The following is an 18,872-nucleotide window of genomic DNA, read 5'->3' on the forward strand; positions in this document are numbered from 1 at the left end:
TGGAGGTGTAAACATACCTTGGCCTGTTGGACATTCAGGTTATTCTCAGTCCCCAAATTTAAAACCACATTGAAAGAAGGCAAAAAAAAAAAAAAAAAAAATTCCTGAGGAAGTAACGGACACAACAGCCAACTTCACTTACTGGCACCACTTGCAGTTACCAAGGAATGTCAGGGTCTCTCCTTACAAGGAAGGACAAAGAATGGAAAAGCACATCCCTGGGGAGACTTGTGCCCAGCAGAAACGACCAGCCTACAGCTACCTTTCTCAGCTTCTATCTGTCCATTCTTTTAAATTCAGGACCCCAAGCTCCCCACCTGCCCACCACCACCCGCCTTCAGCCCCTCTCCTTCCAACAGTCAAGCTTCCCACCCAACCCAGCTCAGTTATTCCGACTGCCTGATCTCCTGGTACCATTTTGGACCCTAGTGGTCTCAATGGGTGGAGGATGTGGGAGGTGAAAATGAAGGGGGAGGTGAGGGAGAGGGTCTCTTCTCCCCTGCTCTGCCCAGGACTCGACTCAAGGAATCAAATAAAGCTTCCACCTTAAACAGAACTGTGACCCTGCATGTTCACTGTGACAGAGGGAGGGGCCCTCCCTTCCACAGGACCCCGTCTGCCCCATTCCCTTCTCTGGTGCGTGCTGGCCCACATGCGGCCAGGGCAGCTCTCGGGGTCTCTCACCTGCCAGGAGGAGATGGCGGATGCCAAGGGGAGTTTTAGGAAGAAGATTTAGGGGAAAGAACAGCTTTTTGAAACTGCTGCCTTGTCTTTACTTTGAAATGCATCACACGTGCACCAACGATGCAAATGAAAAAAAAAGGGAAAACAAACAAATAGCCAAAGGAAAGAATTTCTACAGGCAAGATGAGTCGTGGCTCAGCGTGACTGTGCTAGTTCTCTGTTCCCTAACAGGCCAGAGATAAAGTGCCAGCAACACCCAGCCACCGATTAAAGTCAGATGCCCTCCCCCAGGAGAACCGAGGAGAGCCAGGAGATGGTCGTCCTCTTTCTTCCTGACGTTTATGATTCTCTGAGGTGTCTGAAGTTTCTCTTACAACAGAAACATGGAGAAAAAAAGTTCTGTACCGACAAAGGAACAATAACAAGAATAATAATGTGGTAAAAAAGAAAAGCTTCCGCAGAACCGTGATAACAGTCTTTTTTCTGCTTGTTCATCTTTTTCTCTAACTGTGCAAAACTTAAAAAATAAATCAAAACACACTCACTCATACACGCGCTCACACACATGCATGCTCTTACACACACACACACACACACACACACACACACACAGAGCTTCCATACAGCAAATCTGTGTTAAATATGTTTGTGTCTCTCTTCTCCCCAACCCTTCACATGTGCAAAAATATTTTAGTGGCGAGGAGTCAGCCCGCCTCCCGCACGCTCCTTCCTGGCCTACCAGGGCCCGTGGCTGCCTGGGAGGAAGTCAAATGCTCCAGGGTAGGAATTCCATGCTTCTTCACCTGGCACTTCATCTGCCAAAACCTTTGGTTATTTTCCCAACCCCGACATGCATATTTTCCCATTCTCTTCTTGTTGGTTAGGTTACTCGTGTTTTATTCACTGTTTGTCCTCCTTGATGCCACACGATGCCCTGCTCTGGGTCACCATCACCTGGCTTCCAGTCAAGTCCAGGCCTCCCTTGGCCAGGGACGACCCTGATTTCCTCCAGACGGGGGCCCTCTCCTTCCACCCATCCACACTCAGCATCAAAGGCAAGCACTGAATGTCCCAAAGCTGCAGGAGGAATGTTGAGCAAGGGTAGAGAAGGAAAACACGTCAACATCCCCCACACAGGACAAGAAATCTTTCTGGGCTCTCTGCCTACTCCTGGGGCAGACAGATACACATACATACAAGCGCGTGCGTGCACATAAGCTCACACACAGCACACATATTCATATCCAAAGGGGCTAGCATTCAAAGTACAGGATGCTTCACAGACTTTGCTGGAAATGGTGTGGCTCCCCCTCTTTCCACGCAGGGCCCCTTTTGAGTGGATGGCAGGGAATGATGCCTGATGCTCAGGGAGTGAAGGCAACACCATGGAACCCTCATCCCCAACCCCACCTTAGACAATGCTTCTCCTTTTCTCCCACAGTGGTGTACAACTTGACACCAGGGCTGCCAGGAGACATTCTTGCTTATGGCAGGAGACTGGACCATAGGTGGAGATGGCATCTAAGGTCCCTTCAAGATTACAGGTTTCCATGACCCACCATTAGACCATCTCTCACCATAGCCCCTGCTCATCTAGGTAACCCACGTCTGAGCACACGTTTGCTTGGCTGGCTATAATGATGTATCCATAGACAGAAGGACTGATGGAAAAACAGATGCCAGGGCTGAGGTCAGTTGTGTGTCCCTCCTCCCATTTCCAGCCAGATCCTTCAGCTTGACTCTTCAGTCCCTCCCAGACATGACAAGCCAGGGGCTGAGTTTGGCTGGCCTTTTGGTTTGTCTCTGTGAGGCTGTGCTTGAGTGTGTTTCTTTCAATGATGACTTCTTCCAATGATGAGGAGATGAAGGAAGAGAGTGACTAAAGAGACAGCTGAGATGTTGATGAAATAATTCCCAAGGAGGTCTGGACAGTCCAGTGACAAAGTCATCTGCATAGCAATGGCACCAGATTCTGCAGGGGAGACAGGGGCTAGGCTGTGTGCCCCAGCCTTCTATAGAGTTCTCAGGAAGGATGGTGGGGAGGAAGCCATGAAGACAGCTGGAGGTAGAATCTCCCGGATGCACTCTGCATTTCACATTGACCCTTGATGAGCGATGACCAAGGAGGATGGAGGTGCTTTCTCCAGACAGCATCGAGGATCTGGCAATGGATTAGACCTATGACTATGGTCATGATTCATTTGCATTTGGGGATGAATGGAAAACAACAAATTCTGCTTCCAGGGTAGATGCAACTCTCTTTCCTTCCACCCGCTCCATGTTGTACCTCTGCCACTACGAGCCAGATTATAAGGTTAGGAGCATCTGCATGGTGGAATGTAACTGCTATTCTTTTTCCTGTCTGGCTTTCCACAGGCAGGGGAGGAGATAGGCAGGCAGGTCCCTATGGGCACTTGAAGAGCCCCAAGAAGACTGGAAGGGGACAAGGAGGCCTCTGGAGGCCAACCCAACAAGTGAGAGGCAGCTTGTAGGGCACCTCCCAAATCCTCACAGGCACCCCCCAACTCCAGCCACATGCAGGAGCTGTGGCCTTTCTTCTCACAGTTGCAAAGGGACCATACCACTGACTGACCCTTGGAGACGGAAATGTGGGGAGAGCCAGGTGATGTCTTCCCAGCAAAGATAATACTGAGCTCATTGCCTCTTCCCCAGCCAAGGCTTGGACCAATGTGGGGGCCCTCAAGAAGGGGAAGGGGAAGTAGCAGCATAGAAACATCCTCTATCCATGGCTCCTCATCCACGTTTGGGCCCTGCTGCAGATGCATGGGGTCATCTGGGAAAGAGATCCCCCTTGCTGTGGGCCTGGCCATCCTGGACTAACTGAGGGTTGGTGGCTTGGTTCAATTGTGTCGGCAGAGCAAGTGAAAGAGAAGGGATCCAGGAAGGAGGGAGAGACGGAAAAAGGCAGAGAGAGAGAGACAGCGCTGCTTAGGGGATGCTGCTGATGCCAGTCGGAACTTGCACTTGGTAAAGATGAAAATCTAGACTGAGGCACGGCTTGGTGTGTCCCTCCCTCCAGGGGGCCCTGGAAGGACGGTTCTCAGCTGTCTAAGCTCATGAGGGTTATGACTTGTTCTAGTTTGTAGGCCAGTTTCTGCTTCCCACACTGGTCGTCGTGGTCCAGAGGTCCGAGGATCTGTTGAAGGGCCAAGAAAAGGGCAGTTACTAGTTTGTGCATACATGTCTGTGTTCTTAAGGTACACGAAGACAAGGTGACGTAGTCAGAGGAGGAGTGCGTGTGAAGATGCACACGTGAAGTTGCAAAGTAAGCAGGCATCCTGGGGAGCAGGGATGGGGAGATATGGGGGCACTGCGGCATGGCGTATGACTTGTGGGCACCCGTGCATCAATGAGCAATGAGCACAGGATGCCAGCACACACTGCAGTATGTCTGAATCAATGTGCACATTTTACTGCCCATGAAAGACAGCTGCCAGTGGGCAGAAACACCTGTGCAGAGATGCTACAGTTACCTGCAGGCTGAACAGAACAGTTCCACACCCAGTGCAAAGTGCACTGCTCAGTGTCTCGGGGGAACGTGACTTTGTGGATATCAAGAAATCCCATCCTCCTTCCAGAAAAGGAGCATCTTCCCCATCAGCTCCCCAAAGCCCTAAATTCCACATTTAGAAAGTCATTTGGCTTCACTTTGCCAGTTAAAAAGCAAATCCTCCTCGAAGAGTTATGTCTTAAGCTTTACTGGCTTTATCACCTGGTGGATAATGTCTGCCAAAGCCTTTTCTGAGGTCAGAGGATTGGTGGAGGACAACGACAGGGAGAGACTGTGATGGAAAATGTGTTAGGATTTGACTCAGACTCAGGAGTTGTGGGATTGAAGAATGGCTCCACTGGTCTCTAGCTGGGTGATCTGGGGCAAAACCTGCAACCTCTCTGAGCCCTTATCTCCTCATCTGTAGAACGTGGGAACTCCTAGTCCTGCTGTGGACCGCTCCAGCGGAGAGGAAAAGTCAAGTAACATACAGGAGTGCCTTTTGCACAACGCCTGCTCCGCGAGGGGCACGTGGCAAACGGGTGGGAGCTACTGGTGCTGGGGCCTCAGGGAGCAGGGCCTGCGAGGCGAGGGGGAGGGGAGAGGCTCCCAGAGCTTCGGATTTCTTGGCCCAATTAACGTGTTTTTAATTGGCGAGACCAAGACAGAGTTGCCAATGTCTTAGCTGGCCAAGAACTGCCAGTTACTGGCACCAATATTTCAAAGGATGGGACATTTTAACACTAACAGTAGACAAGCGTACTTAGACTAAGGTACAGTCCTTTCCAAGATGATGCAGTTGTCCTCAGACACTGGCACACTCTACATCGTCTTTACTTCTCTCAGGTGGCCACCAACAGGTGAAAACTTTGCTCTGGACCACCACTGGCCCACAGGCTGACACTGGGGTCCCTCCCCTAAGGGACCCACTGCTGGATTCCCCTTCACCTGAGGTTCACAGCACTGTGCTACTCATGGCCTGTGGGACACCAGGCCCCGGGCCCCGTTGGAGCTCCTAGCTTAACCTGAGGCTCCTGGGCCCTCTCTTGGTGACAAGGCTGGGAGGACCCAGGCACTGGCTTCAGCTCCTGTTACTACCTTCCATTCACAGAGAGGGTGCTTCTGCTTAGACACAGGGAGCATGGATTCTGAACCCACTTGGTCTAAGCCTGCATGACCAAGAACACTTATATCCTATAAGCACCTTGGTACTGGTCAGAAACTGCTACAATGTCTGCAGTGGCAATGACTCCAGGTGAGGTTTTCCAACAAGGGAATACGGTAACTAAAAATAGATTCCATTCTACTCTGTTCTGTATTTCTTCTGACTCCATTTCATTGCACTCCACACCATATGGCCTGCCCATGGGAGTGGGGAACTTCTCCTTTAAAGAGAATTAGATCAGAGGGAGAAATGGAAAAAATACAAGAGAGGGAATGGTGGGGAAGAAATAAAAATAAAAAAGTGAAAGAAACAGATACTTGATTTACATATCTGAGAAGAGCAGGGATTAGTGCAGAATTTGGAGAATGGACCGTTTCTAGTGTCCCAGTCCAGGGAGCTCAGCCCCCAGGTCCTGGGTGGTAGCAAGTTTCCAGCAGAGGTGGGGTGTCTGGGGCAGTGCTCTTGTGCGTAGAGGCTACTGTGGGCAGGGGTTTCTCCGTCGCTGCCCCTGTCCTTCCCAACAGGCCCAGAGCAGGGCAGGGCTCACCTCCTCGCTGTACTTGCCCACGTAGGAGAAAATCTCCGAGAGCGCGCTCATGGTGTTGAACTCATTCATGTGCATCCGGGACTGCTCAGCCAGATACGCATTCATGTCCTGGTCACTGATGGCAGGCATCTTCCCGATGTCTGAGTAATACCTGCCAAGGGATGGGAGTGGGGAGGAAAGGAGCTGGAGCCACGCATATGGAGTAGAGGAGAGATGGAAACTCCTCATGGATGCCTGTGCCTGACCCTCTGGGAGGCATGGTGGGCTCTCTCCCCCAAGTGGGCTTCTGGGTCTGGCCCAGGAAGAGCCCCCTGCAGCTCTGGATGCAGGAGGCACAGAGGGAAGGGATTTGGGGAGTGGCCCAGACACTGTCAGAGAGTGGACAGAGGTGGGGCCAGGAGTAAGGATGGGTCGTCTCCTATATTGGCTTTGCTCGTAGCTACCGGCCAAGAGTGGTCCAGTCTGTCTCTTGTGTACCTCTTACACCCCACCCCTCCACCCATAGATGCAAGAGGTCCCCTCCACAGAGCCCGAGGGCTCTGCCCTGATGTCCTCTCCTCTCCAGGGGTTAAACGGGAGGAGGGCAGGGCTCGGGGCTGCTTGGGGAGAGAGGCTGGCAGAAGGTAATCAGTCACTGTCACTTGCAGCTGTGCACTGCTGTCAACTGGTTAATTAGATGCCAGCATTTACATTTTTAATTTCTGCAATTTGACATTTTATGCAGCAAACCCAAACTTCCCTGCCAGAGGGGAGTTGTGAAGTTTCCTAATGAGGAATGAAGGGCCCCGGTGCCCCAAAGACAGCCACCTCCACCCACTCCCTGGCGCTTGCTGGCTGTGAGTTACACCAAAGGCACCAGGAACGTGCAAAAGCAGGGAGGCATCAGGACAGCGGGGACCACACCTGGAGGCCTGGCGGCATCCCGGCTCAGCCAGCACTGAATGCCTGCGGCCTCAATGCTGGGAGAACAGGCCTGAGAACCTAGAACAGAGGAGGGTGGTGGAGACAGTCGCCAGGGCGGGGACTAGAGGGAGGCAGTTGAGTCACCTGGGGCACAAAGTTTCAGGAGTAGCACTCACTCTCTCCAGTGTAAGTGCAGGTGATGATGACCAGGTGAGTGTAGGGGGCATTCTCAGAGGCTCCAGTACCATCTCACCCTGGACCTTGGCCCTGTACCTCTCACTGCACCAGCCATGAATCCATCCGTCCTGTGTCCGTCCCCCATCTCCACCTCTGCCCATCAGTGCCCAGGAGTTGGGTGACAGGCTGGCAGAGGTGGCACTCATGTGCTACTCCAGCCATCATGCTCAAGGGCTGCAATGGAATGACAGTTCAATTTGCCACCACAGCATTCCCAGGCCTGTGAGGACTGGGCTGGCCACCACACTCTGAGCTGCAGCCGTGCTCGGACCTGTCCTGCCTCCAGTGTCATTTAGACTGCCCTTGTTTCCAACCTTCTTTCAGTGTGGGGTCCTCTACCCCCTGTCCCCATGTTCAGAGCCCTCAGGCCCTCAGTGCCTTGTCCCATTTCATTCTGCTTCTTCTGCTCCATCCCAGAACAGCCCACTCTGCTCCAGGCTCACAACCCACCCCCAAACACAGCCTCAGGTTCCTCAGGGTTCTGGGTAAGGACATTCCAGGTAGGAAAGTTCCAGCGAGAGCCTCGATTCATTGCCACTATTTCTGGAAGGCAATAAATGCCAATGTTCCATTTTATAGCAGAGACCCAGGGACCTCAGCGGTGGCTCCCAACCTTGCCACTCCCAAGATGTGTGTCACTGTCCCCTCACAGATTCCGTGCCTACTGAGCATATATGTTTGGTAGGTCAAGGGTTACTTTCTCAGGTCACATTGGTGAGAAACAGGAACAGACATGCTTCCTCATTTCTGGTTCCTCAGCCAGCAGCCAGATGCAGCGCTGGTAGCACGGCTGGGTCCAGAGGCTCCTCCGGACAGTCACACTCTGTCACCCACAGACAGTCAGAGCGACTGACCAGGATGAGAAACCCACGTTCCCACTGATGGGACACGACTCCTGCTGTTCGTGCTACCTGCCCACACTCCTTTCACAGGTCGACGGATGGAGCCACCAGGCCTTTTGCAAACAGCACCAGGACTCCGACTGCTGCCTTGAAGGTCCCTGAGGTGCGTGAGAGCTCCAGTGAGGGACCACCATCTCCACCGGAGACAGCAGATGTCCAGCACCCTGTCCCTTTGCAACGGCTTGCAAGGCACTAAAAGCCCAGTCCATTTCTCAAAAAAAAAAAAAAATTTAGAAAGTACATCTGCCTATGTGTGTTAGAAAGGGAAGGGCCAGGGAGCAGGGTGGAGAGTGGAGTGGGAGAGGGCGGAGGTTTGAATCTCCTCACCTGATGGACTGGGTGGCAGCCCCGCTTTGCATTATTCTCTCTAATGGTGAGGTTGGGTCCGCACTGAGCCTCTGTCTCTCCTCTGCTGCCTATGTGCAGAGGGTGCCGGATTGAACCCTTGCACGTCTGTGGCCACACGCTAGCCCGTGAGTGTATCTACCATATGTCCTCATCTTGGCAAGTTCTCAATCGCTGAGCTGAGTGGCTGTGGACAGCACACTGCCCTGGATGGGTGTGGGCCTTGGGGTCTGGCTGACATTCTTCTCTGTTCCTGTCCCCAGCCCTGCCTGGTGCTAAGCGGGCCCATTCTCCCTGCAGGGCTTTGCTGCTGACCCTGCCTGGACCTCTCTTCGCTAATCCCCCAGGGCTCTGGCCAACCCCAACCCCTTGGCAGCACCCCTTGAGCCTGATAAAGAGCCTGCCCTGGCCTCTCTCAGCTGTGTGCACACGTGCTTCCTTCTCAGTTTTCGCTGTGCTGGCCTTCGTGCTGGGCTCTGCCACTGAGAAGCCTGACTGATTGTGGGAACGCAATTACACCCCATTAATGCACTTCCAACAAGTGTTCTTATCAGTTGGCTGTGCATGAGGAATGGAAAGGTCAGCTTGGGCTCCTGTACTTGAACTTGCTCTCTGGGAATTCTGCATGCAAGCGAGCCCCTGCAGAAGGGACTGGTGCTCTGAAAGTGCCCCACAAAGCCCTCGAGCTGGCCTTGCTGAGGCCTGGCCCCTTGAGGGGGTCTGGGGGCCCCCACTGGCCTTACTCAGCTTTCTTTGCTGAGTTTCCTCATACCACGTGGGACATCAGCACCCTTGTGGTCCTCACATCATTGCTCAGGGAGCTGCTATCAAGGAAAGGGCCCCAGAGAGCTGGATCCTTGGATGTCGACCAGTCTGCCGTGTTTCACGTCTGTGGGCTTCTATGGGCTGGGCTCAGGGTGTGATAGTGGGCATCTCATCTCTGCCTTTTGGATGGCTCTAGTGATGGAGAAGGTGGTCTCCAATGCCCTGGACTCCGCAAGAAGAACAAACTGCTATCATCCCCCCCAACACCTCAAGGACAATGATGCAGAATTGAAACACATTTAAGCCTGTTGGTCTAATGCCCCCAGATACTTGCTTTTCAAGGCCCTGCACAGACATCTTTTCCTCTGTGATCATTCAGCGACCTCTCCAGGCCCAGCGGAATCAGGCCCTTACTCCCCAAGCTCCCCACCATGACAGTTCATGGGCCTGGCCTGCTGAGTGCCCGTCTGCACATCCTTCTTGACCACGAGAACCACAAGAGAAAGATCGAGTCTAATACACCCCGAGCGTCCAATACACCCATGATGGATACCATAAACGTCTGGCCCCTGGATTAATGAATAAGTTAATGAAATGTCTATACTCCACATCCAGTATTGCTCCCAGGGTGAACTGTCAAGGTTTTATATTTTGAATGGATGGTTTCCTTAGGAGGCGTATTTAAATATTTAAAATTCTTAACCTGTTTTAAGCTGTGACACATGTGATAGATGACATTCAAATGTGTGGCACGCCCCTAGTCAATTCCCAGGGGTCCAACTGTGACTCAGGTGCACTCACTCCTACATGGTGAGCCCATGTCTGCAGTTGAGTGATGCTGACATTGCCACGGGGATAACCGTGAATCTCTTCCAGTTTAAAATGAGAGGGAATCACTACCACACATGAACATTTTACTGCTATTGGTAATGAAATAGAAATTACAACTGATCATAACACACCAGTTCGTGGTGACAACACTGCTGAGTTCTGCTCTGTAAGATGAGTGTAGCAGTTGATTGTTGCTGGGAAACCAAGAGATTCTTCTCCCTTTATCCAGATGTGGCCACAAGCAAAAGCCCTAATACTTGGATGGAGGTAGAAAAGACTGGGTGTCTACAGTGGGGCCACAGATCACTAGAATTGCAAGGTGTTTCCAGGCAGGAAGGGGATGGAAGGATAGGTGGGAGGACAAGTGGGAGGAAAGAAGGGAGGACAGGAGGGAGGATGAGAGGGGAGGATGGGAGGGAGGGTGGGTAGGAGAATGAGAAGGAAGATGATTGGGAGGATGGATGGAGGATGGGAGGGAGGACGAGATGGGAGGACAGGTGGGAGGATGGGAGAGAGGATGCGTGGGAGGCTGGGTAGATGAACTTCTAGGAGATACAAGCCAGCATAGATGCTGATAGAATCATCTAGGCTGTTCAACCACCAGAGTTTGTGAGGCCTCCTGAGTGCACATGCTTCCCATGCCTTCTATACACAGGGCCAGCCACAGGGAACCCCATTCCTTAGCTGTGCTGGGTCAGAGGGCCCCCTAAGTGTGTCGGGAGTGCATTCCACAGCAGTGAGTCACTAAGCCTGAGTCCTGCTTGGGGCATCTGCATGCTCACAGCAGTCAGGCAGCGAATTCAGAAGTGGGCATGAGCCCTGGCCACAAGAGGATGGCGTGCTACCCTCATTCTTCTGAACCAGGGCCTGCCAGTGCCCTCAGCAGGCTGAGGTGGGAGCTCAGCCCTGTGTGGATCCTGAGCCAGTTCTGTGCTGGTGGACTTCACTTTCCAGCAGCCAGACAAGCTGGGAGGCCAGCCTCCTTGGGGAAGGAGAGTAGAATTGGTCCATTTATTTCCAAGTGATGAAGTACTCGGGGCTTGATCTCCAGACCTGTCCATGCTGTTTCTTGATCCCTCTGTCTCTCTACCCTCATCCCAGGATGAGAGGAGAAAGAATTTGGGACCTCAAGCAAGTGAAAGATGACTTTCCTGAGAGCGCCACTGGTTGCTAAGAAACTAGTGGGATAAGAAATGGAAACCATCAAACCACTCCTAAAAATAACCAAATGGGCTGGGGTTACCCATGACCTGTAGCAGCTGCATGGCACAAATCTCATTTAGCACCAAGTGAAAGGGAGACCATTAGCGTGGCGCATGCATTCCTCTCACCTCAGACTAACTGGCTGTGTTCTGGGGAAGTGTCCTCTATGCAGATGTTTCATAAGTGCTCCCAGCCCTTCCCATCCCCGCTCCCTTCCTCCCTGCCTGAGGTCCCATCACAGTGACACTGCATCAGAGCAGGGCTGGCCAAAAGCCCAGCTGCTGCCTCCTTCCTCTCGCTCTTTGCTGAAGAGCTGGCTGACCACACAGGAGGGCTTGCTCCTAACAGCTCTATGTCAGAAGAATGAGCCACTGTCCACGGAGAGGGAGGTGAGCGCCTCTCCTGGTGACTCAGACATCATCCAGATACAAGGATGAAAGAGTTAGCTCTCTCTCTCTCTCACAGCGAAGGCTGCATGCCCACCACGTGGGTCAGCAAGAAGGGCAGGGGAGGGGATCAAAGAACAGAGGGGAGGGGGAACCAGAGTCCAACCCTTTAAGCAGAACTCTGTTACTGAGGTGGCCAAGGGTTCCTCTGTAAAGGGGAAGGCAATTTTCAAGTACAAGGATGGACACTCTCTCTCTGACATGGGGAAAAGGATAGTTTGTTTTGCCTTCAGTCACCAAGTCAAGAACAATTTCTGGTCTCTATTACCCTTCAAAAAGGCACCAAATATGAGCTTCCATCTAGGTTTCCTATCTTTAATCTACTTGGAAAAAAGACAAAGGGACTCTAAAATCAGGACTGCCATGTAGAGTTGTGCAGGTTGTTCACTGCACAAAGGTGCTTGAATAAGAGGGTGAGCTGGGGCTGACAACTAGTCCATCACACAACAAACCATGCACCCTGGAGTGTGGCCACATCCTCCGGTAGGAAGGGGCACCTTCCTTAATTCACACAGAGGCATCTTCTGGGTTGCAAGAGGCCCTGTCTAAAAGTATCATCAGTGGTAGAAAAGAGATTTGGGAGTTAGCCGAGTTTGGGATCTTGTTTCATCTTGGCCACTTAAGTCATCTTGGGCTGACCACTTAGCCATTCTGTATGTATATTTCTTCACTTTCATGGGCACAAAATAAGGTTGTAAATCCTGTCTTCTTACGGTCAGGAGCTACTGCAAGGAACACATAAATAAGGTTTCAGCTGGTTGCTAGCTCAGGTGCTTAGCATAAGGAGCTGATGCGGCCCAGATGGACCACGTATGTTCTTTACCTTGAGTTAGCTTTGCACTAAGATGGACCCAGCTCCACAGCTTGCAGGTGGCCCTCCAGTCACAGGTGCGCTGCGTGCGACTGTGATCACGCCAGGGCCACCGTGGCTGAGAAAGAACTGCAGGGCTCAGGGCATCAAGAGCTCATCATGCGAGAGTCGAGGGACTGAGACAGTGAGAAGCTGTTCAGAGTGACAAAGACATCTCCACAGGATGCTGGGAGATCTGCCAGATGGACAGGGCAGATGGGGAGAGGCCTCCAGCCTTTCTGTGGCAAGATGCTGTTTAGTCCCTTGAAGTCTTTTCTTTTTTTGATGGGGATTAGAGCAGGGAACTATCTTTCCTTCCTGGCCTAGAAAGTATTTCAGCCACTAAGATCTGGGCCTTCCATGCAGGGGAGCAGAGCATGGTGGCAGCTTCCAGCCAAGTTTCTCAGCACTTGTTTCAGCTGACAATACCAGTGGGACGTGGGGTGGGGGTGTTGCAATAGCAGGATCAGGGCTTGTGTTCGACCTGTCTGTAAGCGGCGGCCCATTCTGGAGGGGGAGGGCACCCCTAGTCAAGGGAAGTTGCTGGCTGCAGCAAGGGGCCCTTCCTCGGCAAGCAGGCCCAGCACTCACCTCTCCACCCAGTTCTTGTAGCTGGGGATGTCCTTGGCGTAGAGCAGCTTGTTGGAGGGGGAGTCCTTGCCCAGCCGGTGCTCCGACGTGGAGCAGGAGTCCATGAAGGTCTGGGCCACCACAGACAGGCAGGCGTCCGTGATGCTGTTCTTATGGATGTCAAACACAAACTGGGGGTTCTTGATCATGTTGACCCAAAACCGCAGCGGTAGGCTGTGTGGAGGGAAGCGGGAGACGGTCAGGGGAGATGGGGCGGGGGTGGGGACACTGTAGCTTGACCCAAACAGAAACAGCAAAAGCTGGGAACCAGCAGGTCTTAAGAGTTTTCTCGATGCCACCAAGTTACCTTCCAGGAAAGTGACTAGTCCATCCAGAGGTACGATGGTGACGAGCCCTGGAGAGGACCACAGGACTCACAACCTTCCCTGACAGCACAAGGCTTCGGGGTCAGAGGTGGCCATAATGGGTGCTATAAAGTGGAATTTCTGACTCTCTATTCCACTGTCTACCCACTATGTCGGACACAAGGCATATCCAGTTTTCAAACCTTAAATAATAGCCTGGAATCTAGGTTTTGTGTCTTATTCTCTGCCATCCACTGTGTGGCTTGGGACAAGTCACCCGCTTCCTCCCGGCCTTGTAATATTGGCTAACTCCTGCATGGGGAGGCACTGCAGCTGAGCACTGCAAGTGTAGCCAACTGATTTCACACCTCTGGGCTGGCACGCTTAAAAAACCCACATTCATGGCCCCTCATCTACCCCATTGTGTTCCCTATTTCTCTTTCCTCATTCTTCCAGTTAGGACCCTCTACATACCAGGGACTATGCTAGTGGCTGGGGGTTCAGTGTGCATCAGACACATCGTCTGCCCCCAAGAAGCTTGCATTCTGGTGGGTTTGTGGGGGAGTCAGATGTGCAATCAAGCACGTGCTCTGAGAACTATGGGTGCTGGAACTGAAGGATGTGCAGGTCCTGTATGGGAAAAGGGAGGTGTCATCAAGTCTACTCAGACACAAGTGTCTGAAAAGTCTTCACAGAGGGGACACTTGACGGTCTGAGTGTTAAAGATACATAGGTGTCCCTCAGCTGGATGAGGCCTGGAGGAAGGTGCTGCTAAAGGAGATTCAGCATAAAGAAAGAGAAGAAAAAATGTGCCATGTGGTCTGGTAACTGTAAGCCACTCTATCTGTTGCTAGAAAAGGTCCTGGGGCATCAGGAGAAACCTGCCCGCCAGCCACTTTGGCTGTCCCTCTCTGCCAGCCTCCGACTCTGTGGCTTCCATCCAGCAGGCTGAGACGACGCAAGTGAGGGAGCAGGGTGGTCCCAAGCAAAGGTTCCCTTATTTCCCTCCGTTGGCCCCACCTCCTCGCCTTCTGCCATTTGCCCTGATGTTTCTCTGATGTCTGGTTGCTGTTCTCGCTGTTGGGAATAGTTATAACATTCGCATGTGTTTGACTTGCCTCTTAGAACTTAAACTGTTTGAATTACATTTTTTCAATACAGTGAATACAATATTTCTATATTTGTTGTATCTCCCAGCTGCCAGTACTTACATACAACAAATGCTAAAATACACTAAGACCTCACGTTCAAGACTGCCAATCAATCAACAAGTAGTTATTAAGTTCCTACAAAGTGTGCGGTGTAGGTTCAGGCAGGCAGTGCTGAGATGTGACAATGTGAAGTGGCCTTTGTCTCATCCTGGGAAATGGAGAACAGGAAACAAAGGGATGGCACGGAGAGTTGTGACACATAGGTGACAGTCGGGGTCACTGTCGGTGCCCAGGGGAGACCATGACAGCTGGGCTCGGAGCCCTGGATGAGGGACTCCCGGCTGCCCAGCTGATGGAGTCTCGGGTCCACATCCTCCTGTTCCCAGAAGTCCCCCCAGAAGATGGACTCGGGGAGTCCGTCTATGCTGCCTGTTATTTCTCCCCAGCACGCCCTCTCCTGAAGCCAGTCGTGCTGACAGGGAAACCAACAGGGAAGTGGGCACCACACTGAGGCTCCTGCCTAATGAAATATTAGCATATTATTAACATTAGAGGTGGCACTAATTTCTGGTTGATTGCAGCCACTCAGGCTAAATGAGCAGGAGGTGTATTTAAAAGAGAAAAGGTAGGAGAATGTAGTGGAAGGGGTGGGGAGAGGGTGAGTTACAACTCTGCCCAGGAATAAAGAAACACTCTCTTTCCAAGCAGGGACAATTAGCTCGAAGTCAATATGCAGATCTCATAACTCCCGGACCAACCGCTTCTTGCCCGGCAGCAATCCACCCTCACTCCTGGGACATTAAATCATCTGGGAGGTGGCCTCAGCCCAGCAGGAGGTGTGGGCTGAGTGCTTTAGATGCTGTTTCAGGAGATCTACTTGAATAGCCTGCAAGCCATGGAGGGATGTTTCGGAAATGCTGGCCCTCTGCAGCTGGGCCCAGGAGGCGACCTGGGCAGAGCATTTCTTGTATGCTGAAGGCTGCCGACCTTCAAATGGGGTGAAGTAGGAAGCTTCCTGGCAGAGAGAGGCAGATGGGGTAGGACACACCTCTCGGAACAGTGCTGCAGCCACGCCAGAGAGGCAGGGAGAATTAAACAGTCTTACCCAGAGGCAGGCACCAGGAGAGACCAGAGCTGGTGGGCCTTTCAGAGGAGGGAACAGCCTTCTCCCCGGGATGCTGCACTGACCGAGGGGTCCAGACTCTAAGAGTCTTATTTCAAAAAGGCTGGAAGAAGCCACTATGGAAGATCTTCTCTCACCAGGCATTAAACGCAGGAGTAAACCCTATTCTTCAGTTCTCTGGTCCAAACCTCTGCTCCTGCCTGATTTTCCCACTTTCAGTAGAGACAGCACCGTTCTTCAGGTGAGAGAGAGGAGCAGCAGAGCACCCCACATTTGGTAACATTTTAGTGCCGTGAAAACTCTCGCCTTCACCTGGGTTTCCATCTGGGGCTCCAGGCCGGCTGTCAGGTGCCCGGCTGTGCCCTGGTCCTCCCCAGTCCTAGCAGTTGGCCAGTGCTGGGCAGCAGGCTCGTGCTGCCTTGGAAGAATGTTCTGGGGAAGAATAACCTGGGATGGAGACTGTTTAAAAACTACAGGGAGGTAATTCTGGGACTGAGGGGAGGAAATAGAAGCCAGCTTTGCCTGTGGTGGATCTCGGAGTAGAGACCATCGTGGCCCTGCATCTTCATCAATATATATTGAGTCCCAGCCCAGTGCAAGGTTCCAGAGCGAGTGAGGAATACTGATGTCCGACCTTGCAGTCTCAACCTGAAGCACGAATCACACGCAAACAAAGGGACAGCGTCATATGCCTGGAAGGAGAGAGGGACCACAGGGGAGACACCTAGAGTGCCAGTGAGGACTCAGAGAATCCTCTGGTCTCAGAGACGCACACGGCAGTTATGGGAAGGTCTCTTCTCCAAAGGGAGGTTGGGAAGGGAAGACCATCACTTCTCGAACAGAACAGAAAGACCCCTTGTTCACCTGCATGACTCCTAGGTGAGTTTCTGAACTCCACTGAGAGTCACCGCTCAGTGGTGGCCCTCTACTGTCCCCCTGTGCACACACATCTTCCTTGTCTCTCCCCTGCTCTTGTCAGCCCCCTGAGGGCAGGGGCCATGTGTGACAGTCTCAGTACCCTCAGAGTCTAGCATAACATCAGGCACACAGAAGTCCCTGAATGTGACAGTGACCTGGCTGAGACATTTGGCATGTTCTCTTTTGCTCACTGAGTTGGTTAAATAAGTGTTTGTTAACTGGTGGATGGATTGACAAGAAAGAAGAACGATTTGACTAGGGGTGAGCGAGAGAGGAAATGGGCATAACATAGTAGGAGAGAGTAGGGGTGCCCAGGGAGAGCCTGCACCCAGCTCCTGCTGCGGGAGGTGGACCATGTCCCCTGCCGTGGCCTCAGGCTGGGCTCTCCACCGTCCTCTGCTCCGCCCCCACTCACCAGTTGCTCTTCCAGGTGTGGCGGACGTGCGGGTCGTGAATGCCATGTTTGTCGGCCTGCTCATCCAGGAAGTCAAACATGTACTTGATGGCCAGGGGCAGGGCGGAGCCACGGTGCGCCGTGCTGAAGATGGTCTCAAACAGGTCGTCCACGAACTTTTGCAGCGTGCCCTGGGGTGGCAAGACAATTCACACAAGGCTCGGCCCAGGGAGGTCTGAGGACGGGTTTTAAAATGTGCCTGGCCTGCTTGGTTGAAATCGGGAAGTGTGGGTATTAAATCTCACCCCCCACCCTTCATCTGTCTCTAACAGCTTTAGATTTCTCTGCACGTGGAAAAATAGATATAACACTGATGACTGGACCTAAGTAAGCTTTCCTCTGCCAACAACACGGTTCGGTTTAACACCCTTTGGCGGTGTTATTTTAGCACTTTTCTCAAATGCTAATGAACAGCTCCTTCGGTCAGAGCCGACAAACACAATCTGCTGGTTTTGTTTGGGCCTTATTCACAGCGGCTCTGCAGAGAGCAGGGCGGAGGCCGGCCTCAGGAGTGAAGACTAACTTCCGGCCCCAGAAGTCCTCACAACCAGTGTTAGAATTGGAGCCTGGAAAGTCACGGATGGAGCCCCAATTTCTATCGTTAGAGACTGCATATGACACCCCAGAGAGGGAGTCATTCTTTCATTAGGCATGGAAGAAGAATGTAAATGGATGTGGTTAGTGTCTCTATATTTGAGAAAGGGCACAGAGAAGGGATGGAAACAAAACTTCAGGCTGCATGCCAGCAGGATGTAGGGTGGGTTTGCCGGGAGCACAGGGTTGAGAAAGAGTCTGAGCTTCCGTGTTGGGAAAGAACACTGGGGCTGATGAGCAGCGCCTGGCATGAGTGCATGATAGAGGGGGCACCAGCACAAATGCTGGGGATTTGCAAGCTCTGGCATTTCTGTGAGGCCATCAAGTCCCTTTTCATACCCCGCATGTGCCCCACACCCTGTCTGAAGTCCGATACCTTAGTGGCCAGTAGTCGTGTCAGATAGATTTCAGACACCATCTTGCTCCCCCGGTCACCCTCCTTCTGGTCCCCATGCTCGTGGTTCTTCACCAGGTGCCACATCTTGACTCCGCTCTCCAGGTCGGGGGTGATCATGGGCGTGCGCGAGCGGAGGCTGTCGGGACTGCCCGTGTACCGGATCATGTTTTCTGCCAACGCAGTCACCCCAGGTGCGTGAGGACTCAGCCTTCCAGCTCCTCGCTCACACACCCCTGCTCCAGCCCGGGCCACCTGCCCTCTGATCCTTCCTGCAATTTGCTGGCTCTGTCACCTTGCCTCGGTTTAGTCCCCTCGGCTGGGGCGCCTTTCCCACCACCTCCGGGAAACTCTCTGGGGCTTATTCCACCCACTCGAATTCCCTTTCTGTTCATACTTGCATCTCACCAGCCCTTAATTATTCAATTTGTAAAAATATAAGCTTGGACTTTTGACACTTCTCCTTGTAAGAGTTCTCAAGCCGTGTCTCAGGATGTGTTCTGTGCAGCCAATTAAGTACAGACGAGACAGCAGGTAGCCTGTCTGCCTTCATGACTGTTGACCAGCTGAGTAACCGCCTCGTCACCTGCTCACCTTCATCCTCCCCGCTGGCCTGGGCCAGTTCTTTCCATTGCTTTGCTGAAATGTGAGGTGTGGTGACATGAGTGTGGAGTAGCAAGAGAAGATCAAGGTACTGTGTGTGGCCCCGTTCTGTGTGTCTTCTATCTATGATCCACTATAATCCTGAGAAGTGGTTAGTTTTTTCAATCCCTGTTTTGCTGGTCTAGAAACCAAGTGTCACAGCAGTCAGGCAGCTGGCCCCAAGGCACACAGATGGTGCCAGCACAGGGCTGTGCTCCTGCTCTCTGGGCTTCCAGCCGGCATCCAGCATCCTTCCCCCACCGCAGAGCCAG

The 18,872-nt window shown here is 52.5% G+C and overlaps 1 protein-coding gene across 1 annotated transcript in view; it reads right to left on the bottom strand.

Moving 5' to 3' along the window:
• Positions 1-754: 754 nt before the first annotated feature.
• PLXNA4 (plexin A4) overlaps positions 755-18,872 on the bottom strand; it is a 428,442-nt gene continuing 410,324 nt past the window's right edge. The window contains exons 28-32 of the mRNA XM_014840844.3: positions 17,941-18,131; positions 16,932-17,101; positions 12,981-13,193; positions 5,908-6,058; positions 755-3,841 (exon numbers count right to left, since the gene is read on the bottom strand). Of these exons, the coding sequence (XP_014696330.3) occupies positions 3,746-3,841; positions 5,908-6,058; positions 12,981-13,193; positions 16,932-17,101; positions 17,941-18,131 (821 nt within the window). The 3' untranslated portion in view covers positions 755-3,745. The remainder of the gene's footprint in view (positions 3,842-5,907; positions 6,059-12,980; positions 13,194-16,931; positions 17,102-17,940; positions 18,132-18,872) is intronic.

This window comes from Equus asinus, chromosome 1 (genome assembly GCF_041296235.1).
Source record: "Equus asinus isolate D_3611 breed Donkey chromosome 1, EquAss-T2T_v2, whole genome shotgun sequence".
NCBI lineage: Eukaryota > Metazoa > Chordata > Mammalia > Perissodactyla > Equidae > Equus > Equus asinus.